Source organism: Haliotis asinina, chromosome 16 (genome assembly GCF_037392515.1).
Source record: "Haliotis asinina isolate JCU_RB_2024 chromosome 16, JCU_Hal_asi_v2, whole genome shotgun sequence".
Classification (NCBI taxonomy): Eukaryota; Metazoa; Mollusca; class Gastropoda; order Lepetellida; family Haliotidae; genus Haliotis; species Haliotis asinina.
This window is the reverse complement of record NC_090295.1, coordinates 40,472,194-40,493,291: the sequence shown is the minus strand read 5'-3', so window position 1 is coordinate 40,493,291 and position 21,098 is coordinate 40,472,194. Positions and strand designations below refer to the sequence as shown.

Sequence of the window (21,098 nt, the reverse complement as noted above, 5' to 3'; positions counted from 1 at the left end):
ATGTACGTCTCATAAACTACAAAGTTAAATATGAAATGAACATAAAATGACAAGAGACTTTGACATTTAAAGCACACAACACTCCAACTCTCAGTCATCCAGCGAGCACTGTGTTAGGTATTCCACATGTAGAACAGATGTCAGCATGAGCAACTCAAATTGAGATTTATAAAAGCAAGGGAGACACTCACTGACAATGAAAGGGGATACGCTGGAGTCCTTGCCTTTGATTTTTAATGTAACCTTACATATGTCATTTATATATGTGTGTAGCTGGTTTCAGCAGCCAGTAAGAGAAATCTAAATGCATCCATCTTCATTACATTAATGCAACAGGTCTTGAACCAGCAGTTGAGGACCATATTTGCCAAGGTTGCCATTTGTACAACCTGTGTAGTGTGTCACATGACAGATTTGGCAGATGTACGGTTCGTACACCCCATCAAATCCGCCTACATGGTCTCTTATGCTTTGGAGTGGGTTTCACCAAGGATAAGACTGTTGAAGGCAAGCATCACTTTGGTCTTTCCTCCACATTAAGCTGACATATTATGACTGACTGGGTATGTCTTAAAAGTTTACAAGACTTTACTCAATCAAGTAAAATGAGCTATCACTGTTACTGTTTCAGGGTGTGGTGATGTGAAAGCAGTGCCTGGAAATCGAGGCACATCATTGTGATCGGTAGTCAAGTCAAATCCTAAGGATAATTAAGATGTCACAAAATGGAATGCCACAAGATTTCCACCACTACACTCCCCAACATCCCCTGCCTGGCCCCATACAAGAGATGCCCCGGGGGGAGACAGTGTGCCAGTACTGTGGAGTCAGCTATCTCATACATAATGAAATCAAAGGTAAGGGGATGAGTGATATCATGGGGAGCAAACAGAACCATAATATAAGTTGTCCACTGGTCACAATGGGGCCATGGGCTTATGTACCCTCAAGGTTTGTTTATGTGAACATAAACAAACCTCGAGGGTAGATGAGCCCATGGACACCGAGGGACCAGTGATCAACATATTTATCTCATCGAACACCTGAATTTTAATTTTCAACTGTTTGAAGCACTTCTGTTGAATGCGAGGCAAATCGCCATTTTGCAGGCGACACAAGGTAAACAGATTTCGATTTATCTCCCTTTCCCTCAATTTTTTCAAAACATTGGTAACTTCCGTGTTTCATGCGTGATTCAATGTTTTTCGAGATAAAGAAGTACCACCATGAAGCACCAGAAGAGTTTGGAATTCCCAGCTGTGTACATTGTAAATAATACATCGCCTGTAAGCAGGGTACATTGAAAATAATAGATTAGCGCTTAGCCAATCAGAAAGCAACATTCATGCGTGAGGTAAGATAATCAGTTATGTAGCAGTCTCACACCCAAAACATCATGACTGGTGCAATATCTGAAGGACATTCTTGTGTTTGTATTTGCAAAAATGACCTGATTAAGCTGGAAGAGCTCACTCACTGACATTTAATTTCGAATGCATTGTTGGTTTTTCTATTGATCCAGCGCTGCAAGAAAAGCTGGCAGCTGCAGAGGCAGAGTTACAACATCTCCGTGGGGGACCACAGCGAGAGGAGGAATTGACCAGTCAGCTGAATCAACAGCGAGACATCATCACATTGCTCAAGGCAGAAGGTGCTCATAAGGATGAGTGGTAGGTCTGTTGTTGCACACCTGATAAAGGTCTGAAAATATTTCCTGTTCAGACTGTTTGAAGTGTTTAGTTTGTTACTCTAGAACATCTTTTGTAGTAATTTTGAATTGTATTCTATTCTGAGGACCCAAAACCTGACTTGTATGTGTTTACCAGAACCCAGGTCAAGACGACAGATCTGCTATAGATAATTAATGCAGAAACTGCATTCACAGAATGGATTTGCTTGCTGTGGGACATTCTGACAAGTAATCAGCTTATCTTGACATAGGTTCCTGTAAGGAGGGACACAGGTGGACTTGTTTCTAGCTGGAGTTATGTCCCTTAGATTTGCAACGAAACTGAGTCTTTATTACGTAACATGCGAAGATGCTCTTTATTTAGAGCTCTGTTTACTGAGATTTTGCTTGTGGATTTGTTGTGTATTCTTGTGGGTAAAACATCTGCTTCACTTTGAATAATTCACTCTCAACAGCTGACACGTGGTGATGGAAATGGTGTTATCTCACCTTTTGTGTAACTTACAGCATCTCAGGACTACAGAATGTGATTCAGTCAAGTGAGGAGAAGCTGAATGTTATCCAGCAGGGTCAGAATGACATAAGTCAGACTGCAGAGAAACTCAGGTATGTTAGCCTGCAGAGAAATTTAGGTATGTTAGACTGCAGTCTGCAGAGAAATTTAGGTGTGTTAGACTGCAGAGAAACTCAGGTATGTTAGACTGCAGAGAAACTAAGGTATTTTAGACCACAGAGGCACTCAGGTATGTCAGACTGCAGAGAAACTCAGATATGTTAGACTGCAGAGAAACTCAGGTATGTTTGACTGCAGAGGAACTCAGATGCGCTAGACTGCAGAGAAACTCAGGTATGTTTGACCACAGAGGCACTCAGGTATGTCAGACTGCAGAGGAACTCAGATGCGTTAGACTGCAGAGAAACTCAGGTATGTTTGACTGCAGAGGAAACTCAGATATGTTAGACTGCAGAGGAAACTAAGGTATTTTAGACCACAGAGGCACTCAGGTATGTTGTGTCACACGGTATATGCAATGTAACACCACTGACATTGCGTCACTAAAGTCTTGGTGACTGCCACCATATAACTAGAATATTGCTGATTACGGCATAAAACTAAACTCACTCACTCACTAAAGTCTTGGCATTATACACCATGTGTAACTGGGATACTTCTGAAATCCAGCATTAAACCAAGCTGACTCACTCTCACGATATTTGCGTCTGTATGTTCAGGAGAACTGAACATGGACAGCACAGACAAGAGACATAATGAATTATTGCTAAATCCTCGATTTAGTCATGTAAGTGTATGTATTCAGCAAACAAATGAACCTTAACCACCAAGCTGGGTGAGTGTGGGTGGGATGGCAGATATATTGGAGAGAAACAGCCTGATTTATGAGACACCATTTAGTTTATATAGTAAGATCCATGTTCACACACATGCTGATGGATCCAGATCTTGTGATTCACTTCCACTTGTTACACCTCAAATTCTAAAACCTATATATCCCCGTATTGGATGAAGCAATGGTTAAAGCATTCACTTGACAAACCTGGCTGAAGACCCAGGTTCAATTCCCCACATGGGTCCATTTCCGGTGTCCCCAGTAAAACTATACTCACTCTCACTTGCACCTGTATTGGAATATTCCATGCCAAGTAAGCTTCATTTTAATCAGATAACACTTTTCTGTTTCTGCACTGCAATCTGAAGACAATGAAACGTGATTATTAGACTCCATAATGATTAAGTTTTCCTTATCCTGACTCATGCTTATTATGCTATTATCCTCCCTCTATACGAAGGTAGTGGAACACTTGGAATCCCTTGAAGTTTCCTTCTGATTTAAGCGAACATACTATACACTCACCCACTGGAAGCCTCCCTTTCCTGCCAATACGGTCACATGACCTGCCACGCTTGTTACTCTCTCCTTCATCGCATGACAAGGACGGGTTGCAGGCTCTCTGGATCCTGATATGGGAATAATTTTTTTCTTATATTTTGGTGCTGTAATCTAAATTGTGTTGTATTCGTTTTTGGGATTGTAATTATTTTCATCATGGTGTGAAAACAGTGTTAAAATTTATAAATATTTATGTGTTTTGGGCACATTTTCTTCAACTTAGACTTCGGTGAGATCTTCCCTTTCGACAAAGGACACATCTATGACGAACCCCCACAACTACTACCTGAGGTACAGATCATCAGCACTCATGAGCAACATCTACATCTCTCCGTTACTCCCACTAGTAAAAATTCTCTCTGGTCCAGAGAGCGAGAGACAAGAAGTACAACGCGTGTGGCGGCAAGAACTCCTTTCATCGCTCATCCGGAGGAAGCAGGCACTTCCATGGAAGAGGACATCCTGCCAGTGGCACTAATGGATTAAAGCGCTGAAGATGAGGTTCAGAACGACTTGAGTTTTCAACCCCCAGCCATTCCCGTACAACCATCACAAGTGGATGGACATCTACAACGCTACTGGAAGAATTGGGGCCTTCTCAACGATGATTATGTCATGAGAATCCTATGAGACGGCTACAAGATCCTGCTACAGGCTGCACCACAGCTCACACAAGACCCAGCACTCTCTGTGTATGCCAGGGATCAAGGAGACAAATTAGCTGATGCCATATCATCTCTTCTAGAGAAAGGCGCAGTCATAAAACTACACCTGGATCGACCAACACCAGGATTCTACTCCCCAACTTTTCTGGTACCCCCCCCCCCCATCAACCACCGCTGTGGCATCTTATCCATCCAGGGGATTATCTAACCGGCGTCCACCTACAAGACACCTACTTGCACATTCTGATTCATCTGTACTCCAGGAAATATCTGCACTTCCTATTCAACAGTAACCACTACCAATGGTTCTACTGTTTGGAATATCATTGGCCTCTTGGCTATTTACTCAGGTCACCAAGTCGACGGGGACCTTGCAGCCGCTTTTACCTAGATGACGGTTTTCAAACACATCACAAGACAAGTCAACTCAGACTACAGTTAAACTTCATCATAAGGCTGCTAACTCAACTCGTATGGCTTGTGAATGTACTGAAGTTGGAATTAGAGCAGCAGTGGGATGGCTCTGCCAGTCAAATGTCTGCACAGGGACTTATTTTCAAGAGCCGGTCTACAACAACCATCTCTGCATAGATGCGTCTCTACAAGGTTGAGGTGCTCACCTGGACAACTAGGTGGAAGCAAGAATCTAGACAAGCAACAAACAAATTCAGCATATCAACCACCTGGAGAGGATAGCTGTAATCAACAAAGTACGTCCACTGGTCAACAGCATTGAGGACCAACCTACTGATGGTTCACACTGCTACAGCTGACCTTTCAACATTCAATATCGTCAACGACTTGCACCTCCACGAGGCGTGTGCACACAACGTCATGGCCAATGTGCTGTCATGCCCTCCACAACCATCTGCAACGGAATGGATGCAACACCAAAAGGCATTTGGACTCAGACATTCGGATCTCTTCAAATAGACCTATTTGCTACAAGGTTCAACAAGCAGATACCACCATTCATATCTCCAGTGCCGGATCCATTAGCATGGGCAACAGACACTCTCAGCTTCTCATGGGAAGGGCTCATGCTTATGCCTCCCCACCTCCAGTAATATTACCAAAAGTCATCAGAAATATAAAACAGACGAAGCTGATTTTTGTTGCATCCTATTGGCCAACAACAGAACTGGGACAAACAACACTACAACTTCCAGAGTGGCAGAACCTACTCATCCATTCGCAAGCCAAACAAGTACACAGCAACCCACTTACGTCTGGATCATATGAAAGCCTGCTTAAAACATGAAGGATGTTCTACCAGAGCGGCAATGGCAGTCACCTAAGCTCCATGTAGATGTACCCTCATCTTAAATTCTGATAAATGGATGCGGTGTAGAAGATACGCCAGGAAGAAGGCATTCACTGCAAGGAACACCACACATCCCCTAGTTGTGGACTACTTATGTCATCTACAACATATCAGAGGACTGAAAGGTACTACGCTTGTTCAAGCTGAAAGACCAACAACACAGATTTAAGGCTCCAGCATGAGATTTGAATGTCGTACTACAACACCTCACGAGTGATGTCTACAATCCAATAGACCAGACATTGTTTGAATTCTTGATACAGAAAACAGCTGCACAGATGTTAGAGATACATGCTCTGAACTTCAGTTGCACATGATTCAACTCAGTCATCAAGGGATTGTACATCTAGGACTGAGATCGGATTTCATCGCCAAAAATCAGCTGCTTGGGCAACTGGACAGACAATTATCTACAGTCCTCGGGCCACATGATACACAAGATTTATCATTATGCCCAGTCAGAGCATTGAAAATATACCTCCAGTGTACCAAGACTAGGAGACTACGTTTCAAGCGCCTATTCATTCATTTCACTCACCCCTTTATCACGTGACTTGTTGTGATGAAGATGTTCTGCGGAGTGTAATGGTTGATAGTCCATGTGCACGTCTTGAACAAGCTAGCATGAGTGATTAGGACCCTGTACTCATAATGAAGATACTTGTACACGAAGAAGGGTGGCAACTGGTCTTGAAAGAATTCTTGACGTACAGCTGCATTAGACACCAACAAGATGCTAGCTGATCTATATATCATCACATTCTAGTCAACAAATGCTTCAAGAGAAGACAAGTTTGACTCAATGTGATCCCTCCATCTCATGGATGAATATTGGAAGAACAGGACCGAACTACTGCCATTATAGTTCACTAATAGGGGGAAGTACTGGACGTACTTATATGGCAGTCAACAGAATCCAGCATGGCCTGACCCACCACTGTTTGTCAGATTCTGTAAGCATAATTGGCTTGAGTCAGGAAAAGGAAAAATGTGTAATTTTCTGCACAAAATTGATATTTTATACTTACCTTGACTCATGGTGTCAATCCCTCCCAGCAGCCCCTCTCAGGCACGCTGAATTCACAGTAATTCTTGTGTTAGACTTGTAAGATTTCTGAGAGAGTGGCTGGTCATATGACTGTATTGATGGTAAAGGGAGGCTTCCGGTGGGTGAGTGCATTGTACGTCAGCTTCGAATAGAAGGGAACTTCAAGGGATTTCAAGTGTTCCACTATCTTAGAGTAGATGGAGGAGATGGGCATAATAAGAATGAGTCAGGATAAGTATAAAATATCAATTTTAGTCCGAAAATTGCATGCTCAGTGTCCGTTTTGTGAATTTTTTTAGGAAGCACAATAAAGATCTGTGTGATCAGCTGCAAAAAACATCCTCTTCACTGAAACAACATCGAACAGAGATAACATCCCTGAAGGACCAGGCAAACAAACAGAAGACTGATTGCAGCGAACTCATCAAGAAGCTGTCCACACAGATCCTGCAAGCATGGCAAACCTATGCTAAAAGTAGGTTCAGCAAGCCACTTGTAAGCTAGACCTATAGGTAAAGTGACTCTATGTTAGGATTGTGCTATGTGTCACATGTGCTTGCTCTGAATATAAGGGTTCATTCATAATTAATGATGGTGATTTTAGGGGTGGGATGGGGGGTAGGTTGGATGTGATCGTCAGTTACTTTGTATGTAAATGTTAGGGGTAGGGGGAGTCATTCACATTGTACATGCTTCTGCATAAAAATCACATACATTGCCCTTGCCATAATTATGAACGGTCCCTAACTTTATTTCATTCTAACCTTAGCCAGTTAAGTGAGGAAACAATATTATATGTTACCCAGTAGAGCATGGACCAGCATCAGAAGTGCCGAGTGAATCCTGCACTTTCAGTCATTGAGTGAATAGTTGCATAACAGGCCCTACACATGGAATTGTTTCGTTCAGAGAAAAGATTCATTTAGCTGTTTGAAACGGCTCAGAATAAGGCTCTAACATTGAAACCTGAGATATAGTTTCTTCTGCTAGCTGTCTACAAGATCTAAAACAGGAAAATATAATGAAGCATCTAGTTCTCCTGGCTGGCTTATAGCATTGAGATATATTTCATACTTTTCCAGACTGGATGTAAAAAGTAAATGTAAAGCTGTAAAATTTGACTTCTGGGCCTCTTTCACAAAGCCCTAAGGTGATCATAAGTCACCTAGGTAACCTAAGTGCAGTGTTAAAGAATGGGATTTAAGGTTAACCTTAGTAAAGGTTGCTTTGTGAAAGGAGTCCCTTATATTTATATCACAACTTCAGCTTATCCTCATATCTGTAGTTACTTTGTTTGCAGATAGTATCCTGAATCAGTAAAGGTTTTGATCAGTATGTAGTAAAATCTATACATCATGTAATGTTGTGAATGTGTGGGAGCAGGTGGTGCAGAGATGGAGTCAAGGCTGGGGGTCCTGGAGATGGAGAACAGTGTTCTCACACAGTCCTCCAAGACATTGAAGTCAGAGCTTGCTGAACAGAAGGTCAAGGCCGACAGACTGACCACAGTCCAAGCTGAGTGCGACCAGCTGAAGGAGTCAGTGTCCAGTAAGTATCCCTTGAGGAATTACAGCCTTACCCTTTCTGGTTCATTGTAATTCTGTGGTATTCATATGTGCCAAACATTTGGGAGAAAGGTGGCCCAATGGTGAATGTCACTGCAGGTCATCATCATCATCTTCGTTTAATACCAGGATCCATAGGTTTGAATCTTTGCTACTATTAGCGTCATTCTTGGTCTGTGAAGGGTTGGGGGTACCCTAGCTGTAAAAGCGTCAGTTCGTCCTTTTGAGCACTCATATTTGGTGTGTACTTCTGGTCTTTTTTCTACCTGTTGAAATTATCTTGGATACTTGCTAAAAAGAACACAACACCATACTCACTGACTCATCTACACATTGACTGATAGCAAAGTGGGACGCCTTCAGAAGTAACTGCTGCTGGCCTTCATCACTTTGGTGTCTCCACTCCTTTTACCAAGTAATGAACCCTTTCATTGTGGTAGTAACTTTCTCATTTTTTCCGAGGGATGAGGTAGAAGTATGAAATGTATTTATCTCTTTAGAAAAAAGTAAAATATTTACTGTTTCCGCATTTCTTGAAGGGTTTGTTTGAAGACAGGGCAGACAGCATCTTTACTGGTGGTGTGATGAGATACTGATAAAAGTGTGTGTTGATATGTAGTAACTATGTGTTAATGTATGGTATCTGTTAATGTTTAGTAACTGTATATCTTGATGTATAGTAACTGTGTCTTTATGTGCAGTAACTGTGTGTTGATGTATAGTAACTGTGTCTTTATGTGCAGTAACTTTGTGTTGATGTATTGTAACTGTGTCTTTATGTGCAGTAACTGTGTGTTGATGTATAGTAACTGTGTCTTTATGTGCAGTAACTGTGTGTTTATGTATAGTAACTGTGTCTTTATGTGCAGTAACTGTGTGTTGATGTATAGTAACTGTGTCTTTATGTGCGGTAACTTTGTGTTGATGTATAGTAACTGTGTCTTTATGTGCGGTAACTTTGTGTTGATGTATAGTAACTGTTTCTTTATGTGCAGTAACTTTGTGTTGATGTATAGTAACTGTTTCTTTATGTGCAGTAACTTTGTGTTGATGTATAGTAACTGTGTCTTTATGTGTGGGAACTTTGTGTTGATGTATAGTAACTGTGTCTTTATGTGCAGTAACTGTGTGTTGATGTATAGTAACTGTGTCTTTATGTGCAGTAACTGTGTGTTGATGTATAGTAACTGTGTCTTTATGTGTGGGAACTTTGTGTTGATGTATAGTAACTGTGTCTTTATGTGCAGTAACTGTGTGTTGATGTATAGTAACTGTGTCTTTATGTGCAGTAACTGTGTGTTGATGTATAGTAACTGTGTCTTTATGTGCAGTAACTGTGTGTTGATGTATAGTAACTGTGTCTTAATGTGTGGGAACTTTGTGTTGATGTATAGTAACTGTGTCTTAATACGCAGTGACTTTGTGTTAATGTGTAGTAACTGCAATAGTGTATAGTAACTGCGTGTTAATGTATGGTAACTGTTTGTTAATGTGTAGTAACTGTGTTAATGTGTGATAATTGTGTGTTAGTGTGTAATAACTATGCATTAGTGGGCAGTAACTGTGTGTTAATGTATGGTAAGTGTGTGTTAGTGTGTAGTAACTGGGTGTTAATGTATGGTAGTTGTGTGTTAGTGTGTAGTAACTGTGTGCTAATGTAAGGTAATTGTGTGTTAGTATGTAGTAACTGTGTTAATGGATGGAATTTGTGTGTTAGTGTTTAGTAACTGTGTGTTAATGTATGGTAATTGTGTGTTAGTGTATAGTAACTGTGTGTTAATGTATGGTAATTGTGTGTTAGTGTATAGTATTTGTGTGTTAATGTATCGTAACTCTACGTACTGCAGAGTTGACCAGCGAGGTGTCCAGCCTGACATCCTTAAACAGGCAAGTCAGTATGGAGGCTCAGCAGTTCCAGGAGCAGCTCAGGTGAGTTCCCCAAGAACTCAAGAACTAACTCACAGATCTAGGATACACAATACTGAGCAGATTTTCCTCCCTTAGCCATACAAGAATTTGCTCAAATTCCCATTTGGCCCTGTTGTAAATCTTGGTATGTCAGAATGAGGACTCATTACTACAGTTGATAATGATATCTGACTTAAATTTGTGTTCACCAAGCTGTGCATCTCATGAGTGAATGAGTGAGTGTAGTTTTACTCTGCAATATTCCACCTATATGGCGGCAGTCTGTAGATAATCAGACAATCCAGTGATCAACAGCATCAGCATATATCTGCACAAATGGAAGCCAATAACCTGTGTCAACCAAGTCACCTTTTAAAGTAAGCATGAGTTGCTGAAGGCCTATTCCACCCGGATCTTCAGGTGCATGGTGTGAAGTGAGTCACTGTATCAGGTGGTCAGACTCACACACACAGCTGATTCATGACAGTGTCTCCTAACTGCATTGATAAATACTCAAGGTGTCTGATAGATTGTCTGGTCCTGTTCCTGGTATTTACAGATGGATGTCATACAGCTGGGATATTATAGGGTAAAATCCTTGACAACAAACACGCAGCTGAAGCAATTTATTGCTATGCAAACAGATGTCAGTCAGTAGCTTGAAAAAGATGATTGTAGAATGTACTTACATGCTTTGTGAACATGATATGCTAACTCATATGTAAGAACTATCATTGATTGAAAGTTTCTTAAAACAAACTCACACAAAATATGCTTAAGAAACAACTTTGAATTGAATATGCCTTGGTGTTATATTTCTTAAAGGTTTGTGTGTGAATCAAGAAAGTAAATTAGGTCTTATTACAACCTCAAGAAAACCAGCAAACAATGTTTGTATATTTGTCAAGCCAACTTAACTTGGTTTCTTTGGTTGTCTCCCTTGATAGTCTGAGTATGTCAGTGTTTGATTGTCTCCCTTGATATTCTGAGTATGTCAGTGTTTGGTTGTCTCCCTTGATATTCTGAGTATGTCAGTGTTTGATTGTCTCCCTTGATATTCTGAGTATGTCAGTTTTGGTTGTCTCCCTTGATATTCTGAGTATGTCAGTGTTTGGTTGTCTCCCTTGATATTCTGAGTATGTCAGTGTTTGGTTGTCTCCCTTGATATTCTGAGTATGTCAGTGTTTGGTTGTCTCCCTTGATATTCTGAGTATGTCAGTGGTTGTCTCCCTTGATATTCTGAGTATGTCAGTGTTTGGTTGTCTCCCTTGATATTCTGAGTATGTCAGTGTTTGGTTGTCTCCCTTGATATTCTGAGTATGTCAGTGTTTGATTGTCTCCCTTGATATTCTGAGTATGTCAGTGTTTGATTGTGTTCTAGGCTGAAGACAAAAGAGGCAGAGGACCATCTGACTCAGAGTCGGAGGCGAGATCAGCATCTGGAGTCATCTCTCAGTCAGTGAGTCACCCAGTCACCAGTTACCTGTTTTGTATCAGATTATGATTCATATGAGACAATACTGGGAAGTACATATACTTCTCCCTCGCAGTCCCTCTTTATAAAATATATAATATCAAGTCTGTGATATTTTAAGGTGTCATTTGGGAAGATTGACACACAAATTTGTGCACATATCTGTCGCGCTTGCATGTTTATTTTATATTGTTTTAAACGCCTCAGTCTTCTATTTGGACAGACATTAAGCATGACATCTTGTTCACATGTCTCACTCTCACTCACATGTCTCACATGATTCCCACAGGTTTCATGTTCTGCATGTTGTTCCCTATACTTCACTCCCTGGTCTCCAACTTTTAATATCTTGATCCCCATCTTTCAGGATGGGGCCCCTATTTTGTATGATGCGATCACGCCACTGAACATTGTGTTCTCTATGGTTCATTATATGACCCCCATTGTTCTTTTCACTTCACTCCCTAGTCCCCAATGTTTAACATCTTGATGCCCACCTCTCAGGATATGGTCCTTGCATGGAACATCTTGTTCCCCATATTTCAGAATACGGTCCCCACTTTGAACATCTTGCTAGCATGTTTCATGATTTGAACCCATTGTTCCCTTCACTTCATTCCCTGGTCCCCAATGTTTAGCAACTTGATGCCCATCTTCCAGGATATGGTCCTTTCATGGAACATCTTGTTCCCCATATTTCAGAATATGGTACCCACTTTGAACATCTTGTTAGCATGTTTCATGATTTGAACCCATTGTTCACTTCACTTCATTCCCTGGTCCCCACATTGAACATCTTGGTCTCATTCTTTCTGGATACAGTCCCCACATGCAACATCTTGCTCCACATTTTGTATGATGCAGTCCCCACATCTTGTTCCGAATGTCTCATGATTCAGGTCCCCATGTTTAGGACATTCTTCCTTACACTTCACTCCCAGGTTCATTGTGTTTCAGAGTGACCCAGGACCTCCAGGAGAAGATAGCAGACCTGGCAGCCTGCAAGAAGAAGCTGAAGGACATGGAGAATAGATTTGTGGAGCATCATCGCAAGGAGGAAGAGTTCAACACCAGAACCGCGGCAACTATCAGTATGTCAAGGTCACTTTCTCCCTCTACACAGGCTCTCTCTGTGCCTATTTCCTTTAACAGAAATCCAAGGAATAAACTGAGTGCTGATTTCCTTCAAAGGAATTCCAGAAAGTAAACTCTTTTCTCTGCCTGTGTTTCCATTGGGAATTCAAAGGCCAACTTTATAGTTTCCCTTGTCCTGTTGTATGTGTATCTAGGGATACATACTCTGGTGTGCCATGTCCCAGTGGGATGTAAAGAAGATCAGTTGACTCCAGTTCCCCTTCAGGACCTCCAGAGGGTGAATTCCTCTCCCTTTGGTGCCAGTGGGTATTTTTATGTGAAACTCAGTCACCTCCATTCTTGTCACCTGTCACCTGTCACCTGTCACCCTGATAATGATTAAGAGAACAGGCTCTGTGACTTGGTCGAGTCAGGACCAGACAAACCAGTGATTAACAGCATGAGCATCGATCTGGCAATTGGGAACTGATGACATATTTAGGAAAGACATTTCATCCTGACATATATTTCATGTCCTCCTGTTTCAGATGAGAGCAAGGAACTGAAGGAAGCGTTGACTCGACTCCGGGGGGACATGGAAGCACTTAAAGCAGAGAGGTGAGTAATGTCACACTCCATATCAGGGCCATATTCTTGTGTGATATTGATGCAGTTAGTATCAGGCAGGTTGTGTTAAATTGCATAAATGAATGCATTTCAGATTTTATGAAGAAACATCTAGATATTTGATTTCAAATTTCGATGGAAGCACTATATACAGTGGAAGCTATCAAAAACGGCATCTGTCCAATCCGGCAAGTTGTCAACACCAACACAAAATTTCATTTATGTTCATTTATCATCAGCTCTACAATGCAACACATTGTCTAAACCAGATTGTTTCTTCAGTCCCAATGAGTGCCGGTTTTGACAGCTTCCACTGTATTTGTTTTGCTGACTGTCCCTGTGGCTACCAGTTGAAGCCTCACTGAGAAACCCGGAATGCCACAGGGTGGTACTTGATATCTGACTTTTGCATATGATGAAACATTTTGTGGTAATAATCTCATGCTGTTGTTGATGTTGTTGCTGTGCAGGGAGTTGATGATCACATCGCACCACAATCGTATCGAACAGCTGAGAGAGAGCTTCAAGAACAAGTTGGCAGAAGCCGAACACTGGCCAGAGAAAGTGAGACTTTTTTATCATTGGGTGAAATATGGACTAATTGTTTACCTTACTCAAGTCATCCTGGGTTAGGGACTTTTCAAGTGCTGACTGATCAGCAAATCTGAGAGGGATTTACCTGGAGTCCATAATTTGAGGGTCCATGGGACTCGTTCTTCAGTTTTCAGGGGTCCTGGACTACAAAAGGGTCCCAGACACTTTAATGTTGTTCTTAATACCATGTTGTAATATTGTTGCAATTCAGTCAGTGTTATTATATCATATATCATGATCATCACATTGTTACAGGAATTAAATTGCAAACGATGCCATAACCTGGCTAGTACCAGATCATTACTTGATTGTAATTTTTACAAAAATTATTTGGAATTTTTTTGCATCCTTGTGGACTCGCTAATAATTATTGTTTCATCCATTGTTAATCATCATACATATAAGACTCAGGAATTTGCGTCCCATAAATCCCGACCATAAGGCTTGTTTGATTCAGTGCATCAACAATGCTGAGCTAAATAAATCAAGGATCATAAATATTTTTGGGGATATTGGTTTGTTGTGAAGACTTTGGATACATGTGTGTCTCAACATTGTATGTGTCTGGGATATGTTTCTTAACATTGTGTTTGACTGAGATGTGTCTTGATATTGTGTGTGTCTGAACATTGTGTGTGTCTGGGATATGTTTCTTAACATTGTGTTTGACTGAGGTGTGTCTTGATATTGTGTGTGTCTGAACATTGTGTGTGTCTGGGATATGTTGCTTAACATTGTGTTTGACTGAGGTGTGTCTTGATATTGTGTGTGTCTGAACATTGTGTGTGTCTGGGATATGTTTCTTAACATTGTGTTTGACTGAGGTGTGTCTTGATATTGTGTGTGTCTAAACTTTATGTGTGTCTGGAATATGTTGCTTAACATTGTGTTTGAGATGTGTCTTCATATTGTGTTTGTCTAAACATTGTGTGTGTCTGGGATATGTTGCTTAACATTGTTTTTGACTCAGATGTGTCTTGATATTGTGTGTGTCTTAACATTGTGTATGTTTGAGATGTGTGTTACTATTGTGTGTGTCTGAGATGTGTCTTAACATAGTGAGTGTTTAAGATGTGTGTCTTTATGTTGTGTGTCTGAGATCTGTGTTTAGCCATTGTGTCTCACATGTGTATCACTTTGTGTATCATCAGCTTGAGCAAGCCCTGAAGTCCGAGCGTGAGAAACACCAAGTCGAGATGACTGTCTTCTCACAGAACCTCAAAGAAGACTTTGTGTCGGTAAGAACACTGCTCATGTAACTCAGTGTGGTTATTCACGTGTAATTGCTAGGCATCCATCTTTCAACATCCAAGTCCCAAGGGTGTTTCTTTTGCTGTTTATAACATTAACTTGCAACTGTTGCAGCACAAAGCTTGTATACTGAAACAATTTTGAACATGCACAATACCTAAACCCCAATTAACGTTCCTACAGTTTGAATTTGGTTATTTTTATATTTTTATCATATATTTGTCAGGAACTTCAAGTAGAGAAAGACAAATATGACAAGCTGTTGGAGAAGTATCAGTCTGAGAGTCGTGGCAAGAACTCTGAGGTGAGATCATACCTTGTACAAACAGCCATTGCTTTTAACTAATCAAGAGTATAAGACTGATTAAACTTTTGGGTGATTTTTTTAAGTGGTATCAAGTACTAGTTGGCCCTGATTTTGTACTAGATGTGCAGTATTCCTCCACTTGACACCAGAGCATGTAACTTAGGTTTATAAGGAAATATACACTTGCTCTTTCTTTCTTTTATGTTCATTGGAAACGTCACCAAAATGGCTTGCAGGGGTTAAACGGTACACTCTTTCCATGGTATGCTATGTATTGTGGTACAAGGCCTTTGGTTCGGTCCATTTTGGTTCAGTACATGAGAACATACTTCTGGGATTTATCAACAATAGTGGTCACCTGGCAAAGAAAGGCATATCTTTTGACAAAATTATTCGATTTCTAGACATTTTAGTTATCACTTGTGTCAGGTATATCGGTAGTTAACACTGTTTTGGGTATAGTGTCAAGTAACTGCAGTTATCACTGTGTCAGGTATAGTTATCACTGGATCAGGTATAGTTATCACTGTGTCAGGTATAGTTGTCACTGTGTCAGGTATAGTTATCACTGTGTCGGGTGCAGTTATCACTGTGTCGGGTGCAGTTATCACTGTGTCGGGTATAGTTGTGACTGACTCAGACTTGACGAGGCAATGCAGCTATTTGGGATCAGGTAAATGATACAGATGTGAGGTTGAAAAGGGAACGCAATTGTTGTGTGTGTCCCATCAAATAGAAACTTGATCTTCCACAACTTCCACAACTTCCACAATTCATTATAAAAGCTCAGTATATCCAAGCGTTGAATGGTGGTGAATGATCCATCAGGTTGAACGGCGTCTCACAGAGCAGCGTAACCAGTACGAGAAAGATTTGACCAACATGAGGATCAAAATGGACTTGGAACTGAAAGTCCTTCGAGAGGAACTGGCACGTACAAAGGAAACAGAGCAGGATCTGAGGAAGGAGGTGGCAAGTCTCAAAGCCATCATAGCCAACCTGGAGAACAGACTTGGTGAGGGAGATAGTTTCATGCTGAATATTATTGTCATATCCTGAGTTGGAATTGATCCAGATTTAGTTTTTACTCAAATTTCAAACTGAGTTTGACAATTTAAAACTGATGAATTTCTAACTCAACTGTATTTCTGGAATTAAAAAGCCAAAACAAGTCACAAAACCTATCAACAAAATTCAAACTGTCTGCTATGTTTGAGTATAGTATCTATTTCAGCTTATTTTGGGAATAAAATTTGCTGCGTTTTCTCAAATTTGAGTGAAAAATCTAATTTAAGTCATAACTCAGATTTAAGATTGTTGCAAGAAAGTAACTTCATCCTAGAAAGTAAATTCAAAATATAAATAATTTTGTGTGAAGGGTTTTACCTCAACTCATATACCTGTTTGTCCTGGGGACCCGTAGTTATTAGTTTTAAGTGTCGTTTCATGCAGCATGAGGGTCCTGAGATGAAACTGTGTAGAGAATTGTATTTTTTGATAATCTTTTAGAGCCTGTATTAATCATTGACCATGGGGACTGATGGATGACATGATACAGTAGTCGCTCTGAAAAAACAACGAAATGCGTAACAAAGTGACAGACATTTTATAAGTGTATCATCACCTACAAGACCTATGAGAGGTTGTGAATATCACTCCAGGCTTGATGAGTGAGGGCAGCATGGAGGAGACACAGACGCTGAAGGAGACGCTGTCACAGATGCGTCTGGACCTAGACCAGCAGAAGGAGCATGTCCGGGGGACAGAAGCCAGACTCGCAGAGGCCATGGAGGAGGTGGGACAAGGGGTGGGGTGTGAGTGGTGTAGAGGTTTGAAGATGGGAGAGGTAAAACACAAATAGTAGGGGAGGCTGGAAGAATTGAGGGGTACAATGCTAGGGGTTGGGAATGTTGGAAGTAGTTAGAGATGAAATGAAAGGGGTATTGTGTGAGTGGTTTGAAGTGTTTGATGAAGCCCTCCCTTGTGTTGGACTAAACCTGAAAATTGACAGAGATGCCAACCACTAAGATTTTGGACGAGCAACTCTGATTTTCAGTTACAAAATCCACACTCTGATTTGTCTATAAAAAACTCTGATTTTTTAGAACATAAATATGTTTATAAATTTAGAATGTTTGCCATTGAAATATGTTTATTTGAGTTAAGTATTACTGGTTAAGTATGTCCAAAGATTGCATATTTCAGGCTAAATCTAATGATTTTCATAAGGGAGGCCCGCCCAGACCCCGAACGTCAAAAGTAGCTGAGCCCCCTCTTGCGCTCACCCCCAACTTGCACCTTCAGGGCTCAGGAATTGCTTTTAGCAAGGCATGACTCCACTTTCTTTCAATTCAGGGTTGGCATCCCTGCATTGACTTGGCCTAAACCTCTGCATCTGGAATTTCTTGAGTTGGACAGAACGTGTACAGAGAGTTGGACTAAATGTGAACCTAGTGTTGGACTGAACCTATACATTGCGTTGGACTGAATGCAAGCCTTGTGTGGACTGAATGCGAACGTTATATTTCACTAAACATGCACCTTGTTCCTGCTTCAGAACCTGTTCCTGCAGGAGACTGTGAGGAAGGAGTGCGAGGAGAGGTTCGAGCTAACAGAGGCTCTCAGTGAAGCCAAGCGGGAGCTCCTGGAGCTGAAGAGACCAGCAGGTAAGATCCTGTTATAATCCCCAGTGTCCTGCTTGTCATCACCAATGGAAAAATCTGGGTTGGAATTGATCTTCATCAACCAATGCTTGACCCAAGAGGGGCCTAATGGGATTGGATGGTGGGACTGTCTGGGTTGTTTCATGTGCTCATAAAGTCAATCACTTGACTGTCAGGTCCAGGTTCATTTTTCACAGATCGCATCCTTATAGTTTGAATTTTTTCTGAACAAGAAACAAACAAAACGCAATGAAAACACCTGCATGAAAGTATTTCATATATATATTACCTATAGTGAACCCTGAAGAAAACAACCATGAAACATGCGCCCAACCAGGAACACCACCCTCATGTGTCCCAAGGGGGGATCTCCATTACCCATCAATCCAAGGGAGGGACACCGCCATGCATCTTGAGGATGGAGGGGTGGGGAGGGTGGGGGATGTAGGTCTACCAAAATGTCATACAGTAAAGGCAACTTTCATAATCTCTTAACCAAAGAAGACAACCCTCAATATTTGGCCGTCATAAGAGTCCATGATCCCAACACTAGAATAGAGTGCTGTGCAGATATTTGAGGTTCATGATCAGAACATTATTTATTGTTTGTTAATTAAAGTGTATGTTGTAAAAGAAACATATTATCTTAATGTAGAAACTGATGTTCAACTTTGAATGCATGTGGCCACAATTGTTGATAATGATGATCCACAATGTGTGTGTAAAGCAGTGTTCGAAATAATTTGATATTGTAGAAACATTGTGAAAGTGTACAGTGTTGTCTATCTTATTGCCTATGGTGCATTTTCATGCTGTCTGTATCTACAAACACCAAACTTTTTCACAGAAATAGGTTTGAGGATTTTGATTTGCTTATTACATGAAGCATAATATATATGTTTAATTACTTCTAGAGCATAAAATATTTACCTGAAGAAAATTGCTGTTTGCTGCTTACAAGCTGATGTGTATATGGCCAGAATAACAGGATTTATAATATCTAGTTTTGCAACATCAATATGTTATATTCTGAAGGTGGGTACCCAGCATCTGCGGGGTCACAACGCAGTGGTTACAATGGCAACAACTCACGCAAACCAGGCAGTGTCATCAGTCTCACATCCGTCCCAAGTCAGCCTGCGTCTGCCCGCACCAACACAACGCCACCTAGTGACCAACCACCTACAAACAACATTGGTTACCATGGTGAATCAGCCAAGCCTCCTGGTAAGATTCGAGGTGGGAGTGTGGCTGAGAACAGGAGGAGGATTGCCAGTATTCTGGGGAAAAGATGAGAGCTGCCAGCCATCCAAGATGCCTCTTTATTTAAGGACGTAGTAAATATATTCTTAAAGGTCTGCCATGCCTTATATGGTCAGTGCCATACGTTATATGGTCAGTTCTTACTTAATGGTCTGCCATGCATTATAAGGTTTGCCATGCCTTATATGGTCTGCCAAACATTAAGCAGTCTGTCATCGCCTACCATCCTATGTTTGGATATCATCTTAGAATGAACCATTGAACTGGTTCCAGTGTGTGCCATTTTTCTGGATTCTATTTTATCAGTTCAAATGTGTTTTGCTCAATATGGACAAGGATCAGAAACACCTGTTATCTATGGTAACATGGGATATTACTTGGATAGTATTCCTTTGTTGTAATAGCAAAACAAGAATGGGAAGAGATCCTTGTTCAAACTAGCCTTAAGGGCATCAAGTACATGTATTTCTGATTAATTTAAAAAGTCTGCTTTATGACATCATATAAAACTGTAGCGGTTGGGACATGATCAGCTAAGATACTTCATCCATTCAGTCCATCTTTCAACAAGCATTCTTTCATGGAACCTATGTTGTTACCCAGATGACTGCCAGCAAGGCCAATGAACACAAGGAGACAAGCATTAACAAATACCGTTTTTGTACAGACGTAATGATTCATTCTCCATTTACATTTTAAGAACACTGAAACTGGAATCTCAGTGTACAAATACTCAAGGTTTACAGACTCCAGTCTAAGAGTCAGTGGACAGCATTCATTATTGCATCAAAGTCGAATTTCATCACAGTGTTAGCAATTTATCCATATATCAATGTAACCTTTTGTATGTCATCAGACAGATATGAATGTAAGTATAATTTAATCACTATAATCAAGGTATACAAATATATGTCACACTCCGTCCATTAGATAGATTAGTTTGTGATACATACCAAGTCAATGATGAATTATTTTTCATTGTAATTATTTTATATATGTGTGTGAGATACCTGCAGATACATCCACCTCCCTTTCAATACCTGGTGTCTTTGTCCTCACTTGCTCACTCACACATTCACTCACACACACTAATTCATTCACTCACCCACTCACCCACCCACTCACTCACTCACTCACAGTAGCAAGCAGTTGATTGGGATATTACCCATCTGGATTAAACAGTTAGGATTAGGGAGATATGTATTTCGTGTGGGTATTGATAGTTTTACATAGATTTAGATATTTCAGAGGGTAATATGTCCAGAAAGCTAGTTTCCTGGATTGAAGGGTTTCACAGAACATGGCAATGCCTGTTATTTTGCTAGTGATGAGGACATTTTCCAAGTTTCGCAATATGATACATTCTGAAAACATTTTTCGTTTTAGTTTTGAATCATTTTTTTTCCTTTATCTACAGTATTTGAACTTCTTGAATATCAGTTTTCATATTTGCGAATAGAAACATCTCATTCAGTCAGTACATTATTGCGTGGACATAAATATTTTATTATGCATTGTATATGTTCCCCAGAAATGACAGATATCAAAATTGAGGAACAGATCAGTGTTTGAAACAGTGAGACACTATGAATATGAATCAATAATGAATTACGTCACAAGAATCAATACCAGAAAGTGTTTTGTGTATCGTATTCATGTGAATATTATTAATGCACCTTATGGTTGAATGGTTAAATGGAACCATCCCTAGGAATTAATTACCTTTACTGATTAT

At 40.5% G+C, this 21,098-nt stretch overlaps 1 protein-coding gene across 1 annotated transcript; it reads left to right on the top strand.

Annotated features, from left to right (window-relative positions):
- Positions 1–657: 657 nt before the first annotated feature.
- Positions 658–19,471, top strand: LOC137267874 (uncharacterized). The gene is made up of 16 exons (XM_067802316.1): positions 658–857; positions 1,523–1,670; positions 2,198–2,296; positions 6,937–7,112; positions 8,021–8,185; positions 10,050–10,131; positions 11,492–11,569; positions 12,542–12,675; positions 13,207–13,276; positions 13,756–13,849; positions 15,031–15,117; positions 15,357–15,434; positions 16,266–16,452; positions 17,099–17,232; positions 17,995–18,103; positions 19,136–19,471. The coding sequence occupies exons 1-16, from the start codon at positions 716–718 to the stop codon at positions 19,393–19,395; spliced, it is 2,043 nt and encodes a 680-aa protein (XP_067658417.1). The 5' UTR covers positions 658–715; the 3' UTR covers positions 19,396–19,471.
- Positions 19,472–21,098: the final 1,627 nt, after the last annotated feature.

Excerpts from the sequence above, each read along its gene's own strand:
- LOC137267874 (XM_067802316.1), top strand. The coding sequence starts at position 716 with ATGTCACAAAATGGAATGCCACAAGATTTCCACCACTACACTCCCCAA. Across the intron at positions 7,113-8,020 it reads ATGGCAAACCTATGCTAAAA|GTGGTGCAGAGATGGAGTCA; the intron begins GTAGGTTCAGCA and ends GTGTGGGAGCAG. Across the intron at positions 15,118-15,356 it reads TCAAAGAAGACTTTGTGTCG|GAACTTCAAGTAGAGAAAGA; the intron begins GTAAGAACACTG and ends TATATTTGTCAG.